Source organism: Rutilus rutilus (assembly GCF_951802725.1).
Source record: "Rutilus rutilus genome assembly, chromosome: 9".
NCBI classification, from domain to species: domain Eukaryota; kingdom Metazoa; phylum Chordata; class Actinopteri; order Cypriniformes; family Leuciscidae; genus Rutilus; species Rutilus rutilus.
In genome coordinates this window covers 16913711-16938293 of record NC_140223.1, presented here as the reverse complement: position 1 = coordinate 16938293, position 24583 = coordinate 16913711, and the positions used below count along the sequence as shown (strand labels likewise).

At 36.9% G+C, this 24583-nt stretch overlaps 2 protein-coding genes across 3 annotated transcripts in view; both read right to left on the bottom strand.

The window, feature by feature from the left end:
- Positions 1-115: 115 nt before the first annotated feature.
- lim2.3 (lens intrinsic membrane protein 2.3) lies at positions 116-4174 on the bottom strand. 2 transcript variants are annotated; one of them, XM_084418345.1, is made up of 6 exons: positions 3270-4174; positions 2686-2803; positions 1631-1812; positions 1386-1535; positions 1162-1296; positions 116-878 (listed from the first exon to the last, which is right to left on the bottom strand). In XM_084418345.1, the coding sequence occupies exons 3-6, from the start codon at positions 1803-1805 to the stop codon at positions 820-822; spliced, it is 519 nt and encodes a 172-aa protein (XP_084274471.1). In that variant the 5' UTR covers positions 1806-1812; positions 2686-2803; positions 3270-4174; the 3' UTR covers positions 116-819. The 2 variants fall into 2 exon arrangements, with proteins under 2 accessions (XP_084274471.1, XP_084274470.1); XM_084418344.1 differs by having other exon boundaries at positions 2686-4174.
- A 6416-nt stretch (positions 4175-10590) lies between these two features.
- The window catches only part of LOC311296517 (roundabout homolog 2), a 70358-nt gene continuing 56365 nt past the window's right edge, over positions 10591-24583 (bottom strand). Inside the window, exons 12-27 of the mRNA XM_084418343.1 lie at positions 22017-22183; positions 21813-21931; positions 21362-21578; positions 21123-21241; positions 20863-21034; positions 19816-20031; positions 19687-19729; positions 19019-19146; positions 18657-18926; positions 18371-18485; positions 16420-16632; positions 14708-14856; positions 14502-14603; positions 12789-12941; positions 12328-12467; positions 10591-11957 (exon numbers count right to left, since the gene is read on the bottom strand). Of these exons, the coding sequence (XP_084274469.1) occupies positions 11946-11957; positions 12328-12467; positions 12789-12941; positions 14502-14603; positions 14708-14856; positions 16420-16632; positions 18371-18485; positions 18657-18926; positions 19019-19146; positions 19687-19729; positions 19816-20031; positions 20863-21034; positions 21123-21241; positions 21362-21578; positions 21813-21931; positions 22017-22183 (2335 nt within the window). The 3' untranslated portion in view covers positions 10591-11945. The remainder of the gene's footprint in view (positions 11958-12327; positions 12468-12788; positions 12942-14501; positions 14604-14707; positions 14857-16419; positions 16633-18370; positions 18486-18656; positions 18927-19018; positions 19147-19686; positions 19730-19815; positions 20032-20862; positions 21035-21122; positions 21242-21361; positions 21579-21812; positions 21932-22016; positions 22184-24583) is intronic.

Sequence of the window (24583 nt, the reverse complement as noted above, 5' to 3'; positions counted from 1 at the left end):
CTAACTTAAAAACTTTACACAAATTATGAAATAAGTCAACTCTAAAATGATAAAAGTTTGGGGTCAGTAAGATTTTTTTTTTTTATGTAATACTTTTATTCAGCAAGGATGCATTAAATTGATCAAAAAATACAGTAAATACATTTATAATGTTGCAAAATATTTTTATTTCAAATAAATGTTATTAAACGTTCTATTCATTAAAGAATCCAGTCACGGTTTGCACCAAAATATTAAACAGCACAACTGTTTTCAACTTTGTTAATAATAAGAAATATTTCTTGAGCAGCAAATCATCAAATTAGAATGATTTGTGAAGGATCACACTTTGCCATCACAGTAATAAATTATATTCAAATTCATTCTACATATTTTACAATATTACTGTTTTTACTGTATTGTCGATCAAATAAATGCAGCCTTGGTGAGCATGACTTTTGTTTCAAAAACATAAAAAATCTTACCAACTTTTGAATAGTGTATATAATTTGTAAAACGTTTAAATGCAGATTAAATTACAAAAGAAATTCAACTACATTTCACTATAAAAAAATTTCAAACTTTTCCAAACCTAAATATATATAAAGTCTTCTATTTTAATACCAACCTAAACTGCCCATTATGTATTACATATATATTGGAAATTAGATTATGTATAAACATAAAATGAACTGAACGCTTGTATTAGTCATTTATTCGTTTGTGTTCTGATTTTAAAATAAACAATAAATGACAGGTCTAAAATGAAGGGATCAGGGATGACATGATGGTTCACATTCAGACTGAAGGGTTCGAATAGCAGATCTAGGATGAGAAGCATCAGCGTGACATTGGGCCTCTTGGCTCTTGCATCCGGTAAGCACACATATAGAAGATCCCTGCAGAGAAACACCAGGAATGATAAGCAACAATAATCCTCAATAATTACTGAGAGACATTGCCCATGTGTTCATGATGTAACATTTCAGTTTTTTTGTATTAATGCTTGTTCTTTAAAGGAATATCCCACAGAAAATATCATTGACTCGTACCTCAGTTTGTAAAAACAAACACTAGACGTCTATGGGAACTGCACTATTTTAAATGTACACTTTTATACACACATTTTTCTGTACTGGGCTAATATGCTCTCAATAAAAGTGTAGTTTGTCTAGTGTATACCTGAAAAGAATGTGAGCACCACAGAAACCCAACCCATTATGTAGGACCAAGAGAACCGCCAGTTCCCATATCGTTTTCCATAGTAGTTGACTGTCATGCCAGTGTAGACAGCCATGGCCAGCAGCACAAAGAAGCCTGGAAGGTACAGCCAACAAAATCCAACTCAGGTTCGCAAATAAACTGTGACTTCAGATACATTCAAGGAATAAATAAAACATTCTTACATGAGATGAAATAGAGAATTCCTGCAGAAAAGGTTTTGTCAAAGCCGCCAAATGGGGAGTAATTGATGAAAGCCATGACACCGATGATGATGCCAAAGAAGCAAGCTAGGATAGCCAGGATCATGAAGGCCCGGGTCGCATCCCAGTATGCTGTTCCAAATCAACCAGATACTAGTCAGTCAGTATAAGTACCTTGTACAACATCCTAATGGATACATTTTTAGTCCGTGATGTGATGGTCTCACCGATGCTGTCTGTGTGCGTCATGCATTTTCCAGGCATACAGTAGCGCCACAGTCCCTGATGCATGAAGTTGCTGGACTGGCGGTACTGCATCCAGTAGTCTGTGGCGGTGGAGATCACCAGGAGTATGTTCCCTATTCCTGCGCAAAACAATCCACCTCCCATAAAGCTGTACATCTTGCACCTACAAACAAAACAAAACAAAAAAAATAGTCAATGCTAAAATGAATTAGCATTAGCATGAAGGTGATATATCAATCATGGATTTATTAACAATTTTTTATATACTACAGTATTGATAATATATGGAATGATCTTTTATTGTTATGTTGGTAACACCTTACAATAAGGTTTCATTTGTTAACATTAGTTATTACAGTATTTATTAATCTTTGTTAATGTTAATTTTTATTATTATTTCATTATTAAAATTAAAAGTTGGATTTGTTAACATTAGTTAATGCACTGTGAACTATCATGAACAAATAATGAACAGCTGGATCTTTATTAACTAACTTTAACAAAGACGAACAAATGTATTGCTCATGGTTATAGTTCATGTTAGTTAATACAATAACTAATGTTAACAAATTAACAATCAATTTTGTCATGTGCTTTTCTTAGTTTATAATATTTATACTTTATTTCAGCTTCATTTCAATGAACGAAAACAATTTTTAGTTTTAGTGAACAATAACAATTTATTAGGTTTTCCATCAAAAAGAGCAGAGCTTAAATTACAATTAATTTAAAAAAATAAATCTTTACAGTTATTTAAATAAATTCTGAATTCTTAGAAAATTTCTAAGTCATTTTGGTTTAATTTGTCCATGAATGAATGATGACAAAAAATGATACCCTTATATTTTTCTGGTATACTGTAAATAAAGATAAACTAGTTTCAGAACACTATTTACAATTTTTTTTTACAGCATTTAAACCCCATCAAATCATCTGCGACCACAAAAACGTTATTGATGATGGCCTAAAACCAACTTTTGTAACCCCAACCCGAACAACAACAACCAAACATATAATATGAAAAAGAATAACCTACCTGTTTTTTTCTTCCCCCAAAAAATATTATTAGACTGAATAGTGTGAAGCTCAATTAAGCCAAGGCAGGCAGATTTCCATGAGCTATTGGCAGTTCTTTTTTTGTGAGGGCACAGGAGCTGGGTGGAGAGCGGAGAGGAACAATAGAGCAGTCAGACCAGCAGCCAATCAGAGAGGCCCAATGAGTGCTTAAGAGAATCTGCTGAAAATACAAAACTATTTTGCAGTAGTTTTCACTAATACTGATGACAAAGTACTTTCAATTCACAATATAGACGCATCATAGAAAAGTTTACCGCAAACTGACAAGCAGCTTTTCAGGTGATTCAAAAAAAAAAAAAACATGACTAATTCTTGTTTCCCATTATAATCATTTTATTATTTTTTATTTCTGTTAATTTAAGGAGGTCCATAAAACAGATTACGAAAGAAGAAACGTGCAATCATTTATAATTCGCCATAATTTATCAATATGTATTTGTTTTACAGAAAGAATATGTGAATAAATTTTTTTAAGCATACAAAATGACACCAAAACATGGCAAAAAATGTATTTCCCCCCAAATTAAATATTGATGTATTTACCGCCACAGTTTTGGGCCTTTATTTTAAAAGCTTCTTCAGCTCCATGTCTTCTTAGACATTAGATGCCACCTAGAGCCTTCACATTACAGTAATGCAGCAGACTAGAACATAGAAAGTAATGAACAGATAAAAATAGAGCTCATCTGCCGACAGGAACTAATAAAACATAAATCCTCTGCAGGACACTGAACATAATAGCAGCTGGAACTTCATAAATGAACCATTTACACTTTAATGATATTTTCCTTTTCAGGAAAGAAGATGAAGGTTTGACTTTTTTATATTTGTATTTGCGAAAGGATTAAAGAGCAGTGGCACCTTACTCATACACATTATTCATATGATCCAAAACAGCTTAGATTAAAACAATGTGGTTAAATGGTTTGTAGTTGATGAGGATGCTGTGCACATTTTACAACCAGCAGAGGGAGACATTTTACCATATACACTCTCAGAAGAAAAAAAGGTACAGAACTGTCACTGGTCAATACCATAAGGTACTTATTTTGTACCTTGTTTTCTGAGAGTGTAGGATAAATAGGGAGTATGCAGCTTATACATCTGTGGCCAAATGGAAAAGGGAATCCCTGCATGTCCTTTTTAACAGCATGACTGTACTTTTAACTGATAGTAGTGCTTGAAGTTTTCTGAAGACACACACTGTAAACAAAGTTGCTGCCTTAAATGTTTATTCAGACTAAACCCAACTGTGACCCTACTTTTTTACTTTTATACTATTTTTATTTATTTTTTATATATTTTCATTCTTAGAATTTGTATTACTATGTTCTTGTTGTATTTGTATTTGTATATGTGCACTGGAAGCTTCAGTACCAAGAAAAATTCCTTGTGGGTGCAAGCACACTTGGCAATAAAGCTCTTTCTGATTCTGATTCTGATTCTGATTAAAGGGTTAGTTCACCCAAAAATGAAAATTCTGTCAGTAATTACTCACCCTCATGTTGTTCCAACCATGTAAGTCTTTCGTTCATCTTCGGAACACAAATTAAGATATTTTTGATGAAATCTGACAGAATTTTGACTCCTCCATAGGCTTCCAGTGTGACCGAAACTCACCGGCCCAGAATAGTTATTAAAACATCGTTAAAATAGTCCAAGTAACTACAGTGGCACTACATTAAGTTTATCATGCGACGAGAATACTTTTTGTGCGCAAAAACAAACAAAAATAACGACTTTATTCCACTTTTCATTTCCTTCTCTCTGGGCCTCGTAGTGTGTTTGCGCTGCGCGTCTGTGTTGCACGTCATCACGCAACACACACATGACCGGCGTCGGCCAATAGTGAGCCTACGTGGTGACGTGTAACACAGACGCGCTGCGCAAAAACACTACGCAAACCAACTAGACATCCAGAGAGAAGGAAATGAATAGTGGAATAAAGTCGTTATTTTTGTTTGTTTTTGCGCACAAAAAGTATTCTCGTCGCTTGATATACTTAAGATTGAGCCACTGGAGTCACTTGGACTATATTAACGATCTCTTTAATAACTTTTCTGGGCCAGCAAGTTTCGGTCACACTGGAAGCCTATGGAGGAGTGAAACATGGCTCAGATTTCATCAAAAATATCTTAATTTGTGTTCCGAAGATGAACGAAGGTCTTACGCGGTTGGAACAACATGAGGGTGAGTAATTACTGACAGAATTTTAATTTTTGGGTGAACTAACCCTTTAAATTCTTAAGTACAATCAACTTGGATGTTTAAGTCGTTTCAACCAGAATTACATTAAACTGACTTAAAAAAATGAGTTGAATCTTGCATAACATAAAAAAGTAACGTTAAAGTAATGTAAAAACTTCTGTTGTCATAACTTATTGATCATACAGTGCACCCAACATACCGGCACTGTGTTCCTCATAGTGTCTCTGTAAGGGATAGGCCTACTTTTATGTTTTCTGTCTGGAAAACAGATCTTCCCTGTAATATTTACAGATCAAACATGGTATGGCTCAGTCAGGTATCCAAAAGTTATGGTGTTCATGAGGCCTACACCATATTCATGAACATACTTACATACTTAATAGGTCTACATTATTTTTGAGACTATGAAGGCCTGAGACTTGAGTGCGGGCGGCAAGGATGTTGTATTTTTGTATGGCAAATCCCAGAAGCTAATTAGCATTTTAACACTTCCTGAAGTCAGTGTTTTTTTTTTGTTTTTTTATTGGGTTTAAAATATGGTCTGTGGTTACAACAATGTAAGATATTTTAATGTTTTGTTTAAAAAAATAACAGTCAAATAAAATACATCAGTAATACTCTCCTTTTACTTGTCTTGAGAAAGGAAGTTGCTAACAAGTGGTTACAGTAAATGGGAATAGAGGTTGTCCGTTGTCGGACATTAAACGCCATCGGGCCAGACAGGTGTAAAAGTCTGCTTTCACAGACTCATTGTGTTTATAAAAGCGCTCTTGGGAAAAAAAATCTAAACGTTTTTGTCTGATTGTTTCGGGAAAAGATTCAGATGGCAGTGGTGTAAAGTATTTGAGTAAATATAATTAGTTACTGTACTTAAGTATATTTTTGGCTACTTTGTAGTTTTACTGAGTATCAAAGATATTAGAAACTTTTACTCTCTTCTTGACTACATTTTTAATAAGTGTACTCTTTACTACAGTACATTGTGATGAGTAGTGCAATTACTGTTTACATTTTATGGCACCTAACTTTTTCTTCAGCACTTTATTTCTGCTATAAAGAAGCGATATCGCCATCTACAGGGCATTAAAGGTACTACATCTTGTGCGTTTTGCCCTTACTCACCCAAACTTGTCAACAAGGCTATACTTTACACAAATGTGCGTGCATTAGTGTAGTTGCTGAATCACAGGTGTTTCATGAGAGATGGGGCCGAAACCAGCACGTCCAGTGCAAGTAGGCTTTGACTATTTCATATTACTCAACGTTATTTTATTTATCTGTTGTTTTAAAGCGATCTTTTTGAAGGATATTGGTTTACTATGGCCTTTTTGAGCACTTGAGCTCAACTGAGACTTGAGTGTTTGTAGACGTTTAAGAGGCTATTGTGTCGACCTTGATTTATTGCAATATTGAGGTGTTCAGTTTTATTTTTATTTTAGAAAATAAACATGTGATTTGCTCTCCTTACAAATCAACTGTTTCTTGTTTTTCACTGGCATCTCTCTTGGGTGCTGAGGACTAGTGCATCTAGTTGTTTGTTTATAGCCTATTTTTAGGTTTTTACTTCTGCGAATTGTATTTAGGGTTCCAAAATTCATAAGTATCATAGAATATGTAATCACTGTAAATTACACTCAAGATTTTATGTTGGATTTAAATCAAGAAATGTGAAAATGTAATAGAATAATAAATTAATTAATACTAATTATAATAAACAAGTAGGGGTCATGACTTCAAATAGACAGGATGATTATTAGGTCTACTGAAATACTATTTATACTCTTGTCTCCTTTTGTGAAATAAGATCCCATCCAATGTTGTACTTTATATTGGCCAATTGTTTTATCTGTTTTTTTTTTTTTTTTACATATAAAACAAAATTGTATGTACCTTCTTTGTAAAAAAAGAGATGGATGAATTTGTTTTACTATGACTAGTAATTATAATAAATACACATACACACACACAAACTAGACTAGGAACAGACAGAATGAAAGGGGCTTTTTAAATTAATGATTTGTGGCCATCGAAACTAGCTCCATGGGGTACAAGAGAGAAATCAGAGTTTATAATGTATAATGAGGAGTTTGTGATGCAGAATTAATTCACTCCTCAATTATACAAGCTTCATTGTATTTGTTCCCAGGGGTGAAATTGTACAAGGCAGAATGCCCTCAGCATAGTAATGCATCCTGACGTCAACCTTTGTGTCATAGGCGTTGATTTTGAAATGACGCAGCAATGGCTAAATGATCACATTCGCCGTAATCCTCCTGTGTTTTGTCTGAAGGGCTTCTAAGGTGCTGAAAGCTCACGTTGGGAAACACGATTCCTTTCAGAGTGCTGAGGGAACTGCGGCAAACAACGCAGTGTGTCGGATTCATTAGGCTAAACGTCACTGTGGATCAGTGCTGCTGGCTAACTAATTGGCTAATTAGATTTGTGCTCGTCTAAATCCATTTTACAACTGAAACAATGGCTTCAAGCAGTTGAGTTTCCAATCTTCTCCTAGTGCTTTTTCAACGGTGCAAAAATGAGCTTAAACACTGAAAAAGCAAGTAGTGGTAATCAGTAAGAAAGAAGGCCTCAATTTTAGAAGACATTCTGAAATATACCTGGTTGAGGAGAGACCCCTGACATAATTGTAAAGCGATTTTGGTGTACAGTAGGCCTACATATGAAAGCGCTATTGAAATGCCTAATTTATTCATTCAAAACACTTTACATATAGAACATTAAACAAATACATTTAAATTAACTCAAATTGTTTCTCTTCAGGTTTATAGCCTAGCCCTAGATCTTAATACATCTTTATACATCTAAGCCCAAAGTATACTTCTTTTTTATGCGTACAGCCGAATGCGGAGCCTCCATCGCTGCGTCCGAAATCGAATTTTTGGCTTTGGTGGAATGATAATCTAAATTCTAGATCATTAAATAAAATTATTAAATTATATTGCTTCAAATTATTTTAACTATAAATATAACAAATGATTTACTTTTGCAAACAACATGCCATCTGTTTGTATTGCATAAAGTCTTTATCACAAGGTATGTCATTTTTCTCAAACAATATAAATGGGTCTGTAAGCAGGAAAATAAACAAATGCCTGTACCTTTTAGGATAATTTTCCCTCACAATCTATTTGACATAAAAAAGATTAAAATGGTAATGTCAGGTGCTGAATTGATCTCATCATAATTAAGCAGCTGAGCCTTTCAGCATGAACACATTTTACTTTCCTAGCGATACTGAGTGACTAGCAAATTCAGTGCCAGAATTGGAAAATTGTGATATTTTCAGTCTGACTGTTACTTCTGCCTCTGACTGGAACTGTGTTTTTAGTTTCAAATGTCAATAATAAATCAAAAGTAACAGTCATTTACATCTTAGATATAATGCAAGTTCATTACACACTCTAGAGCACATTTCCCCATATGTCTGAATTAAGGCACTCTGTCAGTCGTTTCTCCTCATTAGTCTATGATCCAACACAGGCCTTGCTGTAGCTCAGTTAATCCACATGAATTAAAATGGGAAATTACTCAAAGTTGGAGTCAACCAGCCTCTCTTCGGTTCCATTTGTCTTGTGGATTGAAAATCACAGTATAAAACCCTGATCCACTGCGCTCAAACATGGTAGAAGAAGTGCGTAAATCAAGTAAAGTTAAAAGTACGAATACTTTACGTGGAACCTGTGCCAATATTAGGCTCCAGTAAAAGTACAATTACTTCTTTTAAATTATACTTGAGTAGAAGTAAGAGCTTACTTTTTAATGTAAGTATTTTAAGTAAAATTACTGATTGATGGATCATTTATTTATCATTTACATCAAAGTCAGCACATGACAACCTGTCACTCACATGAGAACTGCATCCAATCAATTCCCAATGGACAAAATCAAGCCCCGCCCCAAAAACGTTCTTGTTCGAGAAGCCGTTTCACTCTTGAAAAGACTATCCAAACTTCTGTTTCATGCTGACTTTAATTAACAACAAAGGCCTCTATTTCAAGTCTCTTCCACAAATTCTCTGGATAATACCCCAGCAATGAGGGATCCCGCTGCAATACAATCCTAACAAAAAGCTCCCCACCAATCAATGCAGAGATTTTAAACATCTTTAATTGTCTCAAGGAACCGACTTGGATGGAAACATTTCATATGGCATCATATGTGTTAAGTGACTGAGTATAAGGACAGGCCGATTCACTCAATGACCCAAATTTAACAGCATTACCGATAACTTTACACGTATCCCAGCAACGGCCCATCATCACTAGCATACATTTTCGAATGTTTTTCTTATTTAAACCCAGAGGGCCCCACAGGGTTTTAAATATCACATGTGAGTTAATTAAGGCTGTGTGTTGCCGACTTGTGTGATTTCGAGTGTGCCTCGGCAGCAAGAGGTGAGTGGGGTCAGAATCAGAGGCAGAGAGACATGTAGAGATCAAGTGTTTGTTAAAATTTCAAAATGATATCTGGAGAAAGGTCTCAAGTGAGACACATTCACATTCTCCTCTGGTTCACATTTTTGTGGATGACTTAAACCACAATACTATAATTAGGCCATAGTTAATGTGCTCAAAACAGGCTGGTGTATAAACATGTTGTCTAATTCTGCACACGTTTCTAAGCGACTGAAAGTTCACATGTCTGATTTGCAGTTGTGTTGATGCTCTTGTGCTAATGGTGTTTTGTCCTTAAAAAAGTCGAACAACTCCAACACCAAAATAACAGTCTTTTGATTTATGTGGCAGTTAAGCCATTTCAGGGAGTAAATTCAATTTATGAAGAGAGGAATTCAATCACTGGCTTGTAGCTTTCCATCTAAATAAAATTAGTAGGTATTTGTATGGTCACGCGAGACTCTCTGCATTGGGCCATAAATATTTGCCAATTTGGTTTTTAGTAAAAACACCAGAGCCGGACAGTAACGGAGTACATTTACTTGAGTACAGTACTTAAGTACAATTTTGAGGGATCTGTACTTTACTCGAGTGTCATTTTTGGGGAGTACTCATGAGTCATGACTTTACTCAAGTACATTTGAGAGGCAAATATTGTACTCTTTACTCCGCTACATTTCTATCCATAACCGTGAGTACCCATTACTTCTTCTAAAAAAAAAGAAAAGGAAAAAAGAAAAATCTCAGAAACCCTCAATTTGTTGTTTCCCTCTCAAACGTGATTGGATTGTGCAGGCGCCACTGATTGGGACAGCCTATCAGCAATCACCTTCAGCTTTCCGCCAAAGTCAACTCCATGGTCAGATTTAGATAAGAGACGAAACCATGGACGAAACAATGGATGAAAACACAGCAGGTCCATCCCGGGAATGTGCCAACCCGTGGCCCCACCTCGCCAGACTATTTCAATTTTCTGAACAAGTTAATGATAGTTTTCGCTTCAAGTGTTTGCTGTGTTTACCAATGTAAGCACTGTGGCAGTAGTAATGCAATATTTAGAAAATGTACTCTTGTACTCTTGATACTCAAGTACTTTTAAAAACAAGTACTTCAGTACTTTTACTTATCTGACTGTAGTACTTTTACTTGTACTTGAGTAAAATTTAGCAAGGGGTATCTGCACTTTTACTCAAGTAATGAAGCTGTGTACTCTGTCCGCCTCTGAAAAACACAAAGATAATTAAGCAATATTACGACATTATTGATAATGTTGTTGTCAGACAGTTCAATAAACAAGAATTTAAGAGTTAGTAATGTTCCTTTTAGGCACAATATTGCCAGTTACTTTGTTTTTGCTCCGCCAACGAAACTAGTTCCAAAAGAATCGAAAGCAAAAACCGTTGTTCGTCTCAGAACAAATTAATGAATCAGTGTGTGTGGACAAATTGCAATGACTCATTCATGAAGATGGTCAGTGAACTCGGAACTGCATTTTGGCATACTATCCTTACTAATTTACCATCTTTGGCATGAAAGAATGATTCAATGATGACTCACTCATAAATGCAACATTCACTTGTTTTGTTCATGAATGCAGAACTGGTTGAATGACTCATTTAAAAAGACAGCCCGCTTGTCGCCACCTACTGGCATATCAATGTAACTTGCAGTCATTCAATGTCAGTAGTGGAACGATGAATAGCGATTAATAAAAAAAATAAAAAAAACCTTACTCAGAGGTCACTTCCAAACCAAGCAACTTTATATTTGTAAATGAGGTGAATTCGCATGTTAAAAATTCAAGTGATCGCACCTTATCAGTGGAATCGGTGCTCCTGTAATTCCGCTCAGCCAATCAAATTCGCAAACGAAAGACTGAGATTACATTATTCATTTTCCATTCTCCATACACAATAATACAATAAGAAATCCATATCAGCAACAGTACTATAAAACATGTCTTAGAACATGAATTTTATTGTTTTGTATGCAATCTGCATATGATTGATGCATTTGTGAAAAACAGTCTGACATGGTGCAAATCATTCTTCAGGAGAAAAGAAAAACCCTTCAGTGAGCACAGGGTAACAAGGTGACAGTCCTAGTGAGGATTTACAACAAGAAATATCTGGTATTCTACAGGCTTACTAATGTATAATGGTTTGTTCACATATCCTGATAACATTGCTATATTTTTCACGAAAATGTTCAAACAGCTTTTTATCACATGTAGACATTGAGGCATACATGTATGAACCAGATACATTCAAACATCATGTTCATCTAAAATTTAGATTTGTGTTTTAGTTTTCATCTAAAACATAGTTTTTTTTTAATTTTTTTTACTAATAAATACAATAAATAATAATAAATAAAATAGCACACCATCCGGAATGCTTTTTCCTGACACAAAAAAACATAGTAAAAATATATACATACAGAGGTAGGACAACAATGGATCATTTAAGAACGTTTTCTAAAAAAATACCTAGACAAAAATCAGAGGGGTGAAGGACCAGAGCGTGGAGGCATATACACTGCATGGCGTATGTTGCATGTAGAGCGGTGAACGACAGGACGCAAGGACAACTTCCTCTCTTCATATCATGTTCTGAAAATAAACAAGCCCAAAATGACATCAAATTATCATTTTGTTGCCAAGCAATCTAATCCTGGAATATGAAAGCACATGCAGTAATATTCTTACCGACAAACATGGGTAGTAGTTTTAGTATTCATTGGAAATATCAATACCATGAAGACCACATGAGACATCGCAGTTCTTTAAAAAAGTGGAAATGTAATCATTTGCCGGATTCATTTAGTGTGTTTCCAGCTCTGCGCGCTCAGTGTCCTGGAGCTTATCGATTGCTAATTTACTACAACGCTCCAAGGCCCCTACGTGTGGCGAGCGATTAATGAACTTATTCAGACCATGTGCGACCAGACAAGACACACAGTCCCAAACAAACTCATCTAACCTGATTTCTCCTCCTTCCTGCCCCCAAGGAACGCAAGGTTGCGGAGGATTGAGAGGCAGAGCTTCTCACGAGGGAACAGTGGCTGGACATCTGACCGCTGGACAGCAGGTTTGCTTTGAAATACTGGATTAAATCTTCATCTATGCAGGAAAATATTCAACAGTCCCAAATGACAAGACAAGAAACAACAAAAAAAGCAACACACAGAAGTGATGATTAGAGTGATGGTTTCCTGTGCTAAACTCCCATCCATGATCCTATAGTGTTACTTTTTATATATAAAAATAAAACCATCCCAATAAAATGGTAAAATAAAGCACAAAATATAAATATATATATATATATATTTATATTTTGTGCTTTATTTTACCATTTTATTTTAAAAACTGCATCCTATATTTTATTGAATTGCTGTGTAGGTGTTTTGGGGCTGATTTTGAGTAGTAACCCTAAAGTCTGACCTTCCGTGCTCCACTGTGCAGCTGTTCTGCGGTCTGCGGATCTTCTCTCTCTGTGCTGCCGGGCCGTCCTGCTCCCGCCATTGTCCGCTACGTCTGTCAGGTGCTTGAGAGGGCCCTCTGTTAGAGGAGGAGGCTCAGGTGGAGGCGGCAGGTCTGCAGACACGCAGAAACCGAAAGTGTGAATGATCATTTATACACTCCATTATTACAGACAATGGTGGACAAAGTACACAAATTAAGCTCTTGAGTATAAATACAGATAGCCTAATAAAACATACCTCTAGGTAAAGTCTTAAAGGGATGGTTCGGAGTAAAATCAACCTAGGGTCCTTTGCACCATGACCTCGAGCCAAACACTTCCCCCAGAAGCCTTTTTTCCCTTGGTCGAACATTATTAAAGTTAGAGCTTATTTAGAGATATCAGCCGGATGGCTTAGTGCAGGCGCTAATGGATCCAAGGATGTATCTCGTAAATTACCCCACTAATAATGCCCAGAATGGTACCAAACTTCTACAGTAGTACAAATAGGGTCTGTACTCATAAAACGAGGCATTGGAAAGTTTGTAAGTACACCAGGAGTTTATTTAAATAACACTTGCCTGATGGCTAATGCTACCGCTAACCCGCACAGAGAGGTCACTTCAGTGATTTGGGAAAAGCCCGTAAAAGTCCTGGCAGAAAGCGATGCATAAGGATGTAGTGTAATGACGCCCAGTTCCAGGAATGCACTAATATTTTGTACAAAAGTACTTGACTTTTAATGTACTTAAGTATTAAAAGTACTGATTGATGAAATAAAAATGGGGAAATCAAAATGTGTGAAAATGTGTGGTGACAAATATAAACATAAAAACAGACGTCACATAGGGCAAAATGTGTTAACATTTTAAAAAGAACACTATACAAACATACTAGTTTCACATTATTAGAAACTGCTACAGAGACGGGGAAGATTTATGGGCATTAATTTGCGTTATCGGATCAGTCCAATTCACAAATGAATCATTCAGTGTGATATGCAAACCGATTTAACAGGTTCATTGAAAATAATCAGTTTGTTAACAAATCAGACACCGTTATCGCGTCTCGGGTGACGATTTAAATCAAAATAACGAGGAACGACATGCTTTTATGAAATGTAGTCGAGTAAAAAGTATGATATTAATCTTTGGAATGTAGTGAAGTAAAAATAAAAGTTTCCCAAAATAAAAAATGTGCAAAGTAAAAACCCAGATTAGAGAACTGCTTTAGTTGCTTTCAGTCAATAATTTATTAACTATGTGGGTTCTTACTGCCTGGTTTCAACACTTCTCGTCTCTTTAAGAGTTGGTAATGTTCCTTTTAGGCACAATATTGCCAGTTACTTTGTATTTGCTCCGCCAACGAAACTAGTTCCAAAAGAATCGAAACCAAAAACCGTTGTTCGTCTCAGAACAAATCAACGAATCAGTGTGTGTGTGAACAAATTGGTTGAGTTAATGTTTCAATGACTCGTTCATGAAGATAGTCAGTGAACTTGGAACTGCATTTTGGCATACTATCCTTACTAATTTACCATCTTTGGCATGAAAGAATGATTCAATGATGACTCACTCATAAATGCAACATTCACTTGTTTTGTGAACGCATCAGTGTTTTAGAAGAACTGGTTGAATGACTCATGTAAAAAGACAGCCTGTTAATAATAATTTATTAACTAAGTGGGTTCTTACTGCCTGGTTTCAACACTTCACGTTTCACAAGGCCATCATCCCTCTGAGATTTCTTCTTAGGCCTTGGCTTCTGAATTGAGGATGTAAACGACGTATATTCTCCTAATAGCAGTAAGAAAACAAAGATTATGTTCTCCATCCATAATCATTAGCAATAAATGTAATAAAAACAGTCATTTTTGCAGTGTTGAAGGGCCTACTTGTACCTGTGTTGTTGGAGAATAGTTCCTCCATTTCTGCAATGTCTCTCCAGGGGCCGCTGTGGTGGGGAACACTGCCAATGAGAGACTCTGTCTTGGTGAACGGCTTTGGGTTGGAGAGAGCAAACTGTGCACTGTGTGTAAACTGTGCTTTCCTGTTGAACGAAACACATTAACAATTTAGTTTGTTTGTTTTATGCCATTTTAGACTCTAAGGCTAACTGTCATTGCAAAACATGGTCAAATCAGAAAAAAAGAACAAGAAAAAAAAATTGTATTTGAATAATTTTATAAGCATTATTTTACACTACACAACAGTGTAGTCTTATACTGTATATACTTCTGTTCAAAAGTTTGGATTCAGTGAGATGTTTAAAGCGGGGCTCAGTAGTTTCGGGATTTCTTCGCTGTATTCTCGCTTTTTGCTCGCAGGTTTCTCTCTAGAGCTCCCCCCACAGCTTCGGAATAGATATTTGACAACACTGTTGTAAAAACTCGTTGGCGATTCTCAGACACCAGAGGCTAGCAGATCAACGACATCAAAGCAGATGGGACATTCTTTAAAACGTCTTCTTCATTCGGGTTCGAACAGCGTGAGGGAGCGCAATAATGACGGCATTTTAGCAGATTTCTTTTGGCCGTAAAGCAATTGTTTACATCGCGAGACCTGATATCACGCGATACTTCCTGACGCGGCGGCCGGCGGCCCGCCGGCTCAAAGTTGCAAGTGCGTATTTTCCGCTCACGGGCACCAGGGGGGTGCGAAACGACCACCATTCAACCCGAAATAAGTAATATAACCATTCCAATGACTCCGAAGCTGTTCAGTTAAGGTAAAAAAGAAACTTAGATCACCTTTAAATGTTTTAGAAAAAAGTTTGTTAACCAAGGCACCATTTATTTGATAACAAATACAGCAAGAACAGTATCAATTGTGATATATCACTACAGTGTCAAACAACTATTTTCTATTTGATTATATTTTAAAATGTAATTTATTCCTGAAATGTCAAAGCTGAATTTTCAGTATCATTACTCCAGTCTTCAGTGTCACATGATCCTTCAGAAATTTGCTGCTGTATTGTATCTATTTATTAATATTCATTGATAATGTTGAGCTGTCAAATTAAATATGGTTGGTCAACTTAATGAATATTTTAAATTTCACATCACTTTAGAAGACTTGATACGTTCAGGGTGATTCTTTTAGGATGCAGCCAGGATATTCTTCAAAAATGTATGTTCCACAGAAGAATGAAAACATAACATTAAGATGAACAGTAACTGAGATTTTTTTTTAAAGTCATCATGAAATCAAAATGGACAATTGTAATTTTTTATTGAATTTTACAGTATTTATTATAAATGATTTATCCATTCACATTATTATTATAATTCATGTGCCCTTGTAATCTTTAATCAAAATAACTTTCAGCAACACCTCTTCTCTTCTCTGATGACGTGTTTACTGGCGTGAGGGTGGGACAACCTGTCACTCACATGAGATCCACCAATAGCAAACCACAACCATCTAATCAATTCCCCATGGACAAAATCAAGCCCAGCCCTAAATGTTTTCTTGTTTGACAAGCCGTTTTACTCTGATATACGTCACAATATGGAACAAAAAGACTATCGGAACTTCTATTTCATGCTGACTTTAAGGGTGAACAATTTCTTTATTGTCAAAGCCCTGATGTGTGTATGTGTGTTTTTACCGTGGCAGCAGGTCTGGATGCTGCAGGCGTGGGTTAGCCGGGTATTGCTCGTCGCTGGGGGAGGGTGTGAGAGTTGCAGTGGACTGCAGACTGTAGGTTGTGGCCCTGTTGGTTTCCTCTCCCCTCAAAGGCAGAGTGGCTGCGTCCTCCAGACCCTCAATCAGATAAGTTCGCTCAGGCAGAGGAGGACACCACTCTTCATCCTTCTCAGGGCTATAGGGATGTAATAGATTAGGATGCTAGTTAAACCTATAAACTCAATACACTACTAAAACACAAACTAAGGGTAAAACAAAGCAAAGGCCAAAAAAGCACATAAAAAGAACACATATCAAAAGACTCAGGACCCCTGATGTATCAATCACAGATTTCATTACATGATAAAAGACTGCGGTAAATAAAACCAGACTGTGGTCCTTTGAAAAATAAATAAAAATAAAGCATATCAAAGAGAATCCGATGTGGGTACAAAAGACGGCATTGTAAAAAAGCGTATCAAAAATTTGTCAAAGCAGTTTCATTCACGGAGGGTGATGATAAAAACTGGTTGTGAAAGGAAGAAAGCATTGAGGACAAACGCTGGTATGCGTGGATTTGCTTCATTCCAAGCCGTGGCTATTCTTAAAGGTTCATTCTGGGAAGCCACGTCTGGTGACCTGCCTCTCGGCCCCGTCTCAAACAGCCAAAAAGGCTCGGCTCTAAGCGCTAACATCATTAGCCCCTGTCACTTTGAGCTGAAACATCAAATAAGATTAGATAAGACCTCAATTTATCACCCAGACTACATTTTACCATGTAGCACAGGTTCCATACTGGGTCACTTTTCAGAGAAGGAGAATTATATCCAAAAGTGTCAGAAGAAGAAGAAGAACGACAGCTACTGAAAAGCACATATATAATCTTATGAGATCTTCTGGAACTTGGCTGACAGACTGTTACAAATAAAGTATCAAAAAGTAACATGGTATTACCATGATGTTTGGACATGTACCATGGTATTACCATGGAATTTTGACAAGGTACCATGGTTATCAGACACTTGCCATGGTATTATCATGTTTTCTTTTTAAATTGCACTTTATCATTTGTTTTTAGACAAGCATCATTGTACTACAATGGTTTTATGACATGGCACCATGGTTTTGGACATGCACCATGGTAATATCATGTTTTATTTTAGATCTGTACCATGGTATTATGTTTTTTGACATGGTACTGTGTGTTTGGAAATTTACCATGGTATTGCTGTGGCTTTTGAACATGCACCATGGCATTACCATAGCATTTTTGGCATATGGTTTGGGGCATGCACCATGGTAATACCATGTTTTTTAGATATGTACTCTGACATGGTACCATGAGCTGTATCATGGTACCAGGAAATGTACCATGGTATTAATATTGCTTTTTGAACAAGTACCATGGTCGTTTGACATGGCACCATGGTACTACCATGGGATTTTGGCATGGTCCCATGGTTTGGACATTTACCATAATATTGCAATGGTTTTATGGCATGGTATTATGGTTTTGGACATGCACCATGGTAATGCAATACCATGTTTTTTTTGGATATCTACTGTACCAATGATTATAATGTTTTTGTGACATGGTACCATGAGTTTGGAAATGTACCATGGTGTTAACATGGCTTTTTGAACAAATACCATGGTCTTTTGACATGGTGCCATGTTTTTTTTTGGACATTTAACATGGTATTAGCATGTTTTTAAATTTTTCAATTGTCCACAGTTTTTGGACATGCACCATGGTTTCACAAAGGTTTTATGACATATACCATTTTAATGCCATACTTGCCACGTTTGTTTTTTGAGATGCTTGAACATGTACCATGATAGTGCCACTTTTGTTTTTAGTAAATTTACCGTAAACTACCATGTTTATTTGGACGTCTACCAATACACTGCCACAGTATGGCGGTGGTTATTACCTGTGTGTTTTGTCTGTGTTTTGAACCTCCTTGTTTTGTGCTGAATGTAGGGACAACACATCAGACCACTGGGGTGAGGAGGTTTGTCCCAGAGTCTTCTGCTTCATCAGTTTGGCTGTAAAATAGCATGAAACAGTCACAAGGCCGAACTCAAGACCATTTGCATAAAATTCATCATCAGCATTTGTTGCAGCACTTGTTGATCCAATCTGTCTGCATAATTCCTGCCTAATACCTTAAGGATTAATCCGTTAACCTTCATGATCGAAATCAATGTCGCTCCTACCATTTTCGCCTCTTGGGTACTGAAGTTTTGCATATTCTGCTCCACTGTGGCTGGACTGAAGGCTCCACTGGTCCAGGTCCTGCTCCATGCTGTAGAGGTCAGTTTTGGAGAGGACAGGTGTGCTGGTGTACGGGTCTGGACCCTGAGAGTCCAGGCTGCACAGGTCATGCCCATCTGCATCGGTTGGGTTGATGGTACAGTATATGTCGCCTTCATTAGAGGCTGGGCTGTACTTCCCATTCTGGTTCAGATAATTTGATAATCCTGAAGCTGGAAAACAGATTAATGAGTTATTATGGGAGATATGATTTTAAGTGTGACAGTACCATAATGTAGAGGACCGCCCATGACAGAGATCTTACTGTTGTAGTATTGATCTGTGCCTGCACAGCAGTTGACTGAGTCTTTTCCATTTCGAGAGAAGTTGCTGGCGGGCCACGAGTCAGCCAGCCAAGGGTAACTACCCAAGTGGGACTCCAGCAAACATGGCCTGTAAGGAAAAGGAAATATTTAATGTAATATAGATTATTTTACATAAAATATAAAATATTTGTATATAGTTTTATTAAATTATTTCTTAAAAATAATAATAATAAATTATTTTTAAAGGGATAATATTAAGCCATCGCTTTCCATCTTCTACTTTTATTTGCTGCAGTGTTTGTAAGATGCTATATTCCCCTTTTTATGTGAAAATTAAATAAAATCCATAATATGACCCATTTAACGATAATCACATTGAATTATATTAGACATTTACACATACAGTACCATACATTTTTTAAATACAGTAAAACAGTAATACTGTGAAATATTTACAATTTTAAATAACTGTTTTCTATTTAAATATATTTTCAAATGTAATTTACTCCTGTGATGTTAAAGTGTTACATGATCCTTCAGAAATCATTCCAATTTACTGATGCTTCAGAAACATTTCTTATTAAAACAAAAATGCGTAATATTTTTGGTGGAAACCATGATACACTTTTCAGGATTCTTGGATGAATAGAGAGTTCATGATACAGACCTTCCATTTATAAGATCTGACCCATCACCATGAGAGAGTGCAACTAAGGAACAAAATATGAGAAAGAAATCATCACAAAGCTCATTTGAAAACATGGTGCACTGCTAGTTTTGTGCTAGAAAAAGGTACCTGCAGGCGTGTATGCAAAGGAAGTAGTATAGTGTCCAAGTTCTTTCCTCCTTCTGTGTTTGCAGTAGATCCAGGCGCTAAAGCCCATTAAAACCATCCAGGACGATACACCAATCCCGGCGATAAAGGCTGGCTGACGGACCACCTCTGTGATCTGCTCGGATAAGCTGACACTATCATCTTTCACCACTGACAAGGACTGATCTATTGCTACTTCTGATAGAAGATATAAGGAGGAAATGGAAAAAAGTGAATAAGAGGGATTATGTAAAATTAGAAAAGAGACAGAAGAGTAAATGCTTCCTGTCTTATACAGGAAACATTTTATCAAAATATATTTCACTCAATCTTCAACTGACACACAACATGGAAATACTTTCAACATTTTCGATTCCTTAAAATAAAATACGAGTAAATGCTAAGATAAGAATCTGTCAGGTGGGATAAATGTGACCATCAGAGTTGTGTGGTAATTTTTTTCCCTAAACCTGCTGGAAAAATCCATCTTAAACTTATAGCTGTGTTTGGAACATAGTAGCAGGATTAATAGCTGGTTATTAGCTGAATTAAGCCAACGATTAGCTGGCAAAGCATGGCATTCGGTGATCCGTGAAGGTTATCAGCTGGTTCAATCTGGCAATTAGCTGGCCAAGCTGGTTAGTAGTTGGATCAAGCCTGTAAATAACTGGCGAAGTAGCCTATTAGCTAGCCAAAATGTATGTGTCTAAAGCTGTTATTAATTGGATCAAGCCAGTCATTAGCTGGTCAAGATGTTCATTCAATAATCCAAGAAAGTTATTAGCTGGCCAAGCTGGTTATTAGCTGAATCAAGTCTGATAATATCTGACAAAGATGGTAATTAGCTAGCCAAAATGGTAGCCCGACATTACCTGGATCAAGCTGGTTTTAAGCAGGACCGAGCTGGTCATCAGCTGCTCGGCCATCTTTAGCTACTATGACCATCTGGTAACTAGTTTGTTGACTAGCTTAAACCAGCTAGAAACCAACTACTAGATTTTCCTGGGTGGAAAGTATGGCGATACTCACTCAGGAAGATGAACACAGGTTGGCTATGAATGCCCACTCCTGCAATTGTCACCGCTGCAACCTGTACACGATACATTGACTCGGGCAACAGCCCGTCCAACAGCACCCACAACACATCACCATCCACGCTCCTGTTGACCACCTGCTGAGACGCGTTTCCTACACACCACACCTGTATGACACAAAACCAGACTTCAGCGTTACCATTTTACCTAGTGGCCACAGAGAGGGTGTCTGCATAAAGGCTTCACCGTTCTCACCCTGTACTCTAGTATGAGCTCTTCCGGCACATCAGGGGGAGGAGGCTGCCAGGACACTCGCACGGTCGAACTGTTACTTAACTGCACCACGCTGACTCCCTGAGGAGGGCCGATGAGCACTAAAAGCAGAAATATGATGGGCAAATGACAAAACATTAACATTACAGCAAAAGTTAGAGGGTAAAATGAAAGTCATACAAAGTAAAAGCTAAAGACTAGAGTATCAAAACAAGTCTTACCTTCATCAGGAGTGCGAACCACTGCGATTTCACTGTCAATCCCCTGGAACTCGTTGTAATACGGTCTCATTTTGAGCTCGTATTCCTTTCCTCTGTGTAGCTCTTTCAGGACAGCAGTGTGTGGGGAACCTGCTTTTATGTCCTGGATCATCCATGCGCTCCCCACAGGCCTGTAATACAGCCTGTAGCCTTGAATGTAGCGAGGGTGCCGGTCAAGCTGAAATAATATCATACATATATGATTCAGTTTCATTGGCAATTTCAGCAGACAGTGACAACAAATCATGAATAATAATTTGTATGTTATTGCAGATAAGTAATAAGATGGCTGATATTATAAATGAATACTATTAATGATCTATAATAATCAAAATATTAAGCCTGGTAAAAATGATTCAAAATGCACGTTCACATACATACGTACAGCACGTCACGCACGTCACATACTCACAGTCCATGTGATCTGAATACTGGACGGGCTCAAGACTTCCAGTGTCTGTAGACGAACCTTCACCCCTCCTAAATCAATCTGTACATGTGCCTGGTCTTTTCCATGACCATCTGAGCCATCTGAAAATGTATACAAAACATCATGCAGATATGCACAAATGATAAAATCAGCCATCACACACACAACCCCAGAAACTATTCAAACCTTGTGTTCGGACTGGCTCTGAGATGGGGCTGGGGTCACTCAGGCCGTAGGAGTTGACCGCTCTGATGATGAACAGGTACACAGTATTGGGGTAAAGCCCAGACACTGTGTGCTTCTCCTGCCTCACAAGGTCAGCTACAGTTTGCCATGTGCTGCCCACTGACTGACTGGAATAAGACACACAAAATTAACACTACACTAATTCACAAAACACATCTCCAGCTTTAAAAATAGAATGAATTAGCCATATTCAAAGCTGTTGATTGTACATCAATTGAATTCTACACTAATGTGCCAAGTTGCAGCTTGCAGTTAGGCTAAAGAGCTATATTACATGTACATTATTGAACGCAATTATTTAAAATTAGTCTTTTTTTCTTCTTTGCTATTGATGCCTTTTTATAAAAGGACTAAATCCTTCAAGGCTGTGCCGCTCTGTGCCTTGCATCCTAACAACATCCCTTTAACTGTAGTAAAATCACTGTGAAGCTAATCCGTACACATAAAAAGAAGTTATTAGAATAATGTATGGGTTCAATTATACAACAGAGGATATGCATATTCAAAGAATTGTGATATTAGTGATTCTATTATGTGTTGGGGAAGCTACTTTGAAACTGTAGCTTGTCAAGTCAAACTATTCATAATTTAAACTATATTAAAGCTGCTCTTTAGTAGTAAAAAAGGAGTTAGCTACATTACAAGCTACTAACAAAGACAATGAAGCAATATTAGGGAGCTTCATCAGATATAAATGTGGGGGTTTGAGGTCAGTAAGAATTGATTAAATGTGACAGTAAAGACATTTATAATGTTTCTGTTCCAAATAAATGCTGTTCTTTTTAACTTTCTATTCATCAAAGAATCCTGAAAAAAATGCAACATGATTTCCACAAAAAAAATATTAGGCAGCACTGTTTTCAACATTGATAATAATAATGTTTCTTGAGCAGCAAATCAGCATATTAGAATGATCATGTGACACTGAAGACTGGAGTAATGATGCTGAAAATTCAGCTTTGCATCACAGGAATAAATTACATTTAAAAAAATATATATATCAAATTTTAATAACATCTTACAATATTACTATAGTTCATGTATTTTTAATCAAATAAACTCAGCCTTGCAGAGCAAAAGAGACTATTTTAGCAATCTTCCAGATACCCAAACTTTAAATATAATATAAAATTATGATTATATACAATTAAGTTTAGAGTTAAGAAAGTTAAAAAGAACAGTATTTATCAATAAAGAAATCAATGGTATAACTTAAAAACATAATACATACATTTATACTAAACACTAAACTAATAAAACAACAGCCGTATAGCATACAGACAACATATAACTGAATAACAGTGTTAAATAACAGTATTTATGTTATGGTTTTGAACCAGTTCATTCAAATTAACCATCTGAATGAACTGACTCTCTAAACGAATCTGATTTCCCAACACACTTTGAGAGATAGAAACGTTCAAGTAGAGTCTGTTTGTTTATTCCCTCAGCTTGCTTGGTTGCAAGGTTGTGTGTAGAATATAAACACAGTCATGCTATACCGCTACTTGTCGGAAAAATAGCACGTTCCTAGAAAACCTGCAGTATTTTAAAAACAGCTGAGCTATTGTCATGCAAATGAAAAATGTAGCTAAAAGCTTCACTAGCAAACTGAATTGGACACATTGGCCTTTGTTATTGAGAAAAAATGAGCATGGAGCAGGGTGTGAAGGACAATGGAGAGGATCTGGCCTCGTCTCCATGCACCGTGAGCACATAAGGGCTGCCCACTTGACTTCTCGGACTGTGCACATGACCCTGACCTCTCAACATAGCGAGCTGCAACATAAATCCGAGTGTCTCCTTAACAAGATGTCAGAGCAGAGCTAAATTATGACTAGGGCTCTACTCTCTGCCTCCCATGCTGCTCTCCTGGCGGGACAATAATAGAGCCTTCTGTTCATCTGACCTCTACAGAGCCTAGAGGGACAAGTTCTGCTGAATTCTAACTGCAGCCCCAGGGAACATCCAGCCTGGAAGAGAGCATTGCTTCACTCTCACTTCACCATAAACTTCCAACCGCTCTGACACTCTGAATGACGCCTCTAACTTACCCCGGCACAATAATGAGAACGTCTGCCAGTCACTCAACCCATCAAGTCACTGGAGAGGGTGTAGAACCCCATTCCCCTTATATTTCTTGTAAATATGCAGCAGTGCAGGAGACTTTAAATCCATGCAGGAACCGATTGAATGCATTTCTGAATACGAGATAAAAGTGCAAAATTTGCAGTAGAGGAATGTTCCAGGCTCAGTACAAGTTAAGCTGTATCGACAGCATCTTTGACATGCTTTTGATTACCACCAATCTCAGCCCTCAGTTTGTAAACACAAGCAAAAATCATACATAAGGCATGCAGGGTCAGAAATTAAAGGTGGCTCAGAGGAAAAAAATGCCCCTGAATTAAAAAAAAAACAGGTGCAAGAAATGCTCCGTAATGAGTTCCTCTGTTTTTCTCGTTTGTAACATCTGACATAGCTCTTAAAATTAAATTCTAGGCCTAGTT

What these genes read in the sequence shown, in the direction of transcription:
- lim2.3 (XM_084418344.1), bottom strand. Translation starts at nt 1,805, where the DNA reads ATGTACAGCTTTATGGGAGGTGGATTGTTTTGCGCAGGAATAGGGAAC. An exon ending in AATTCTCTATTTCATCTCAT is followed by an intron (nt 1,297 to 1,385) that starts GTAAGAATGTTT and finishes TGTACCTTCCAG; the next exon opens with GCTTCTTTGTGCTGCTGGCC. An exon ending in GGTGCTCACATTCTTTTCAG is followed by an intron (nt 879 to 1,161) that starts GTATACACTAGA and finishes GTTTCTCTGCAG; the next exon opens with GGATCTTCTATATGTGTGCT.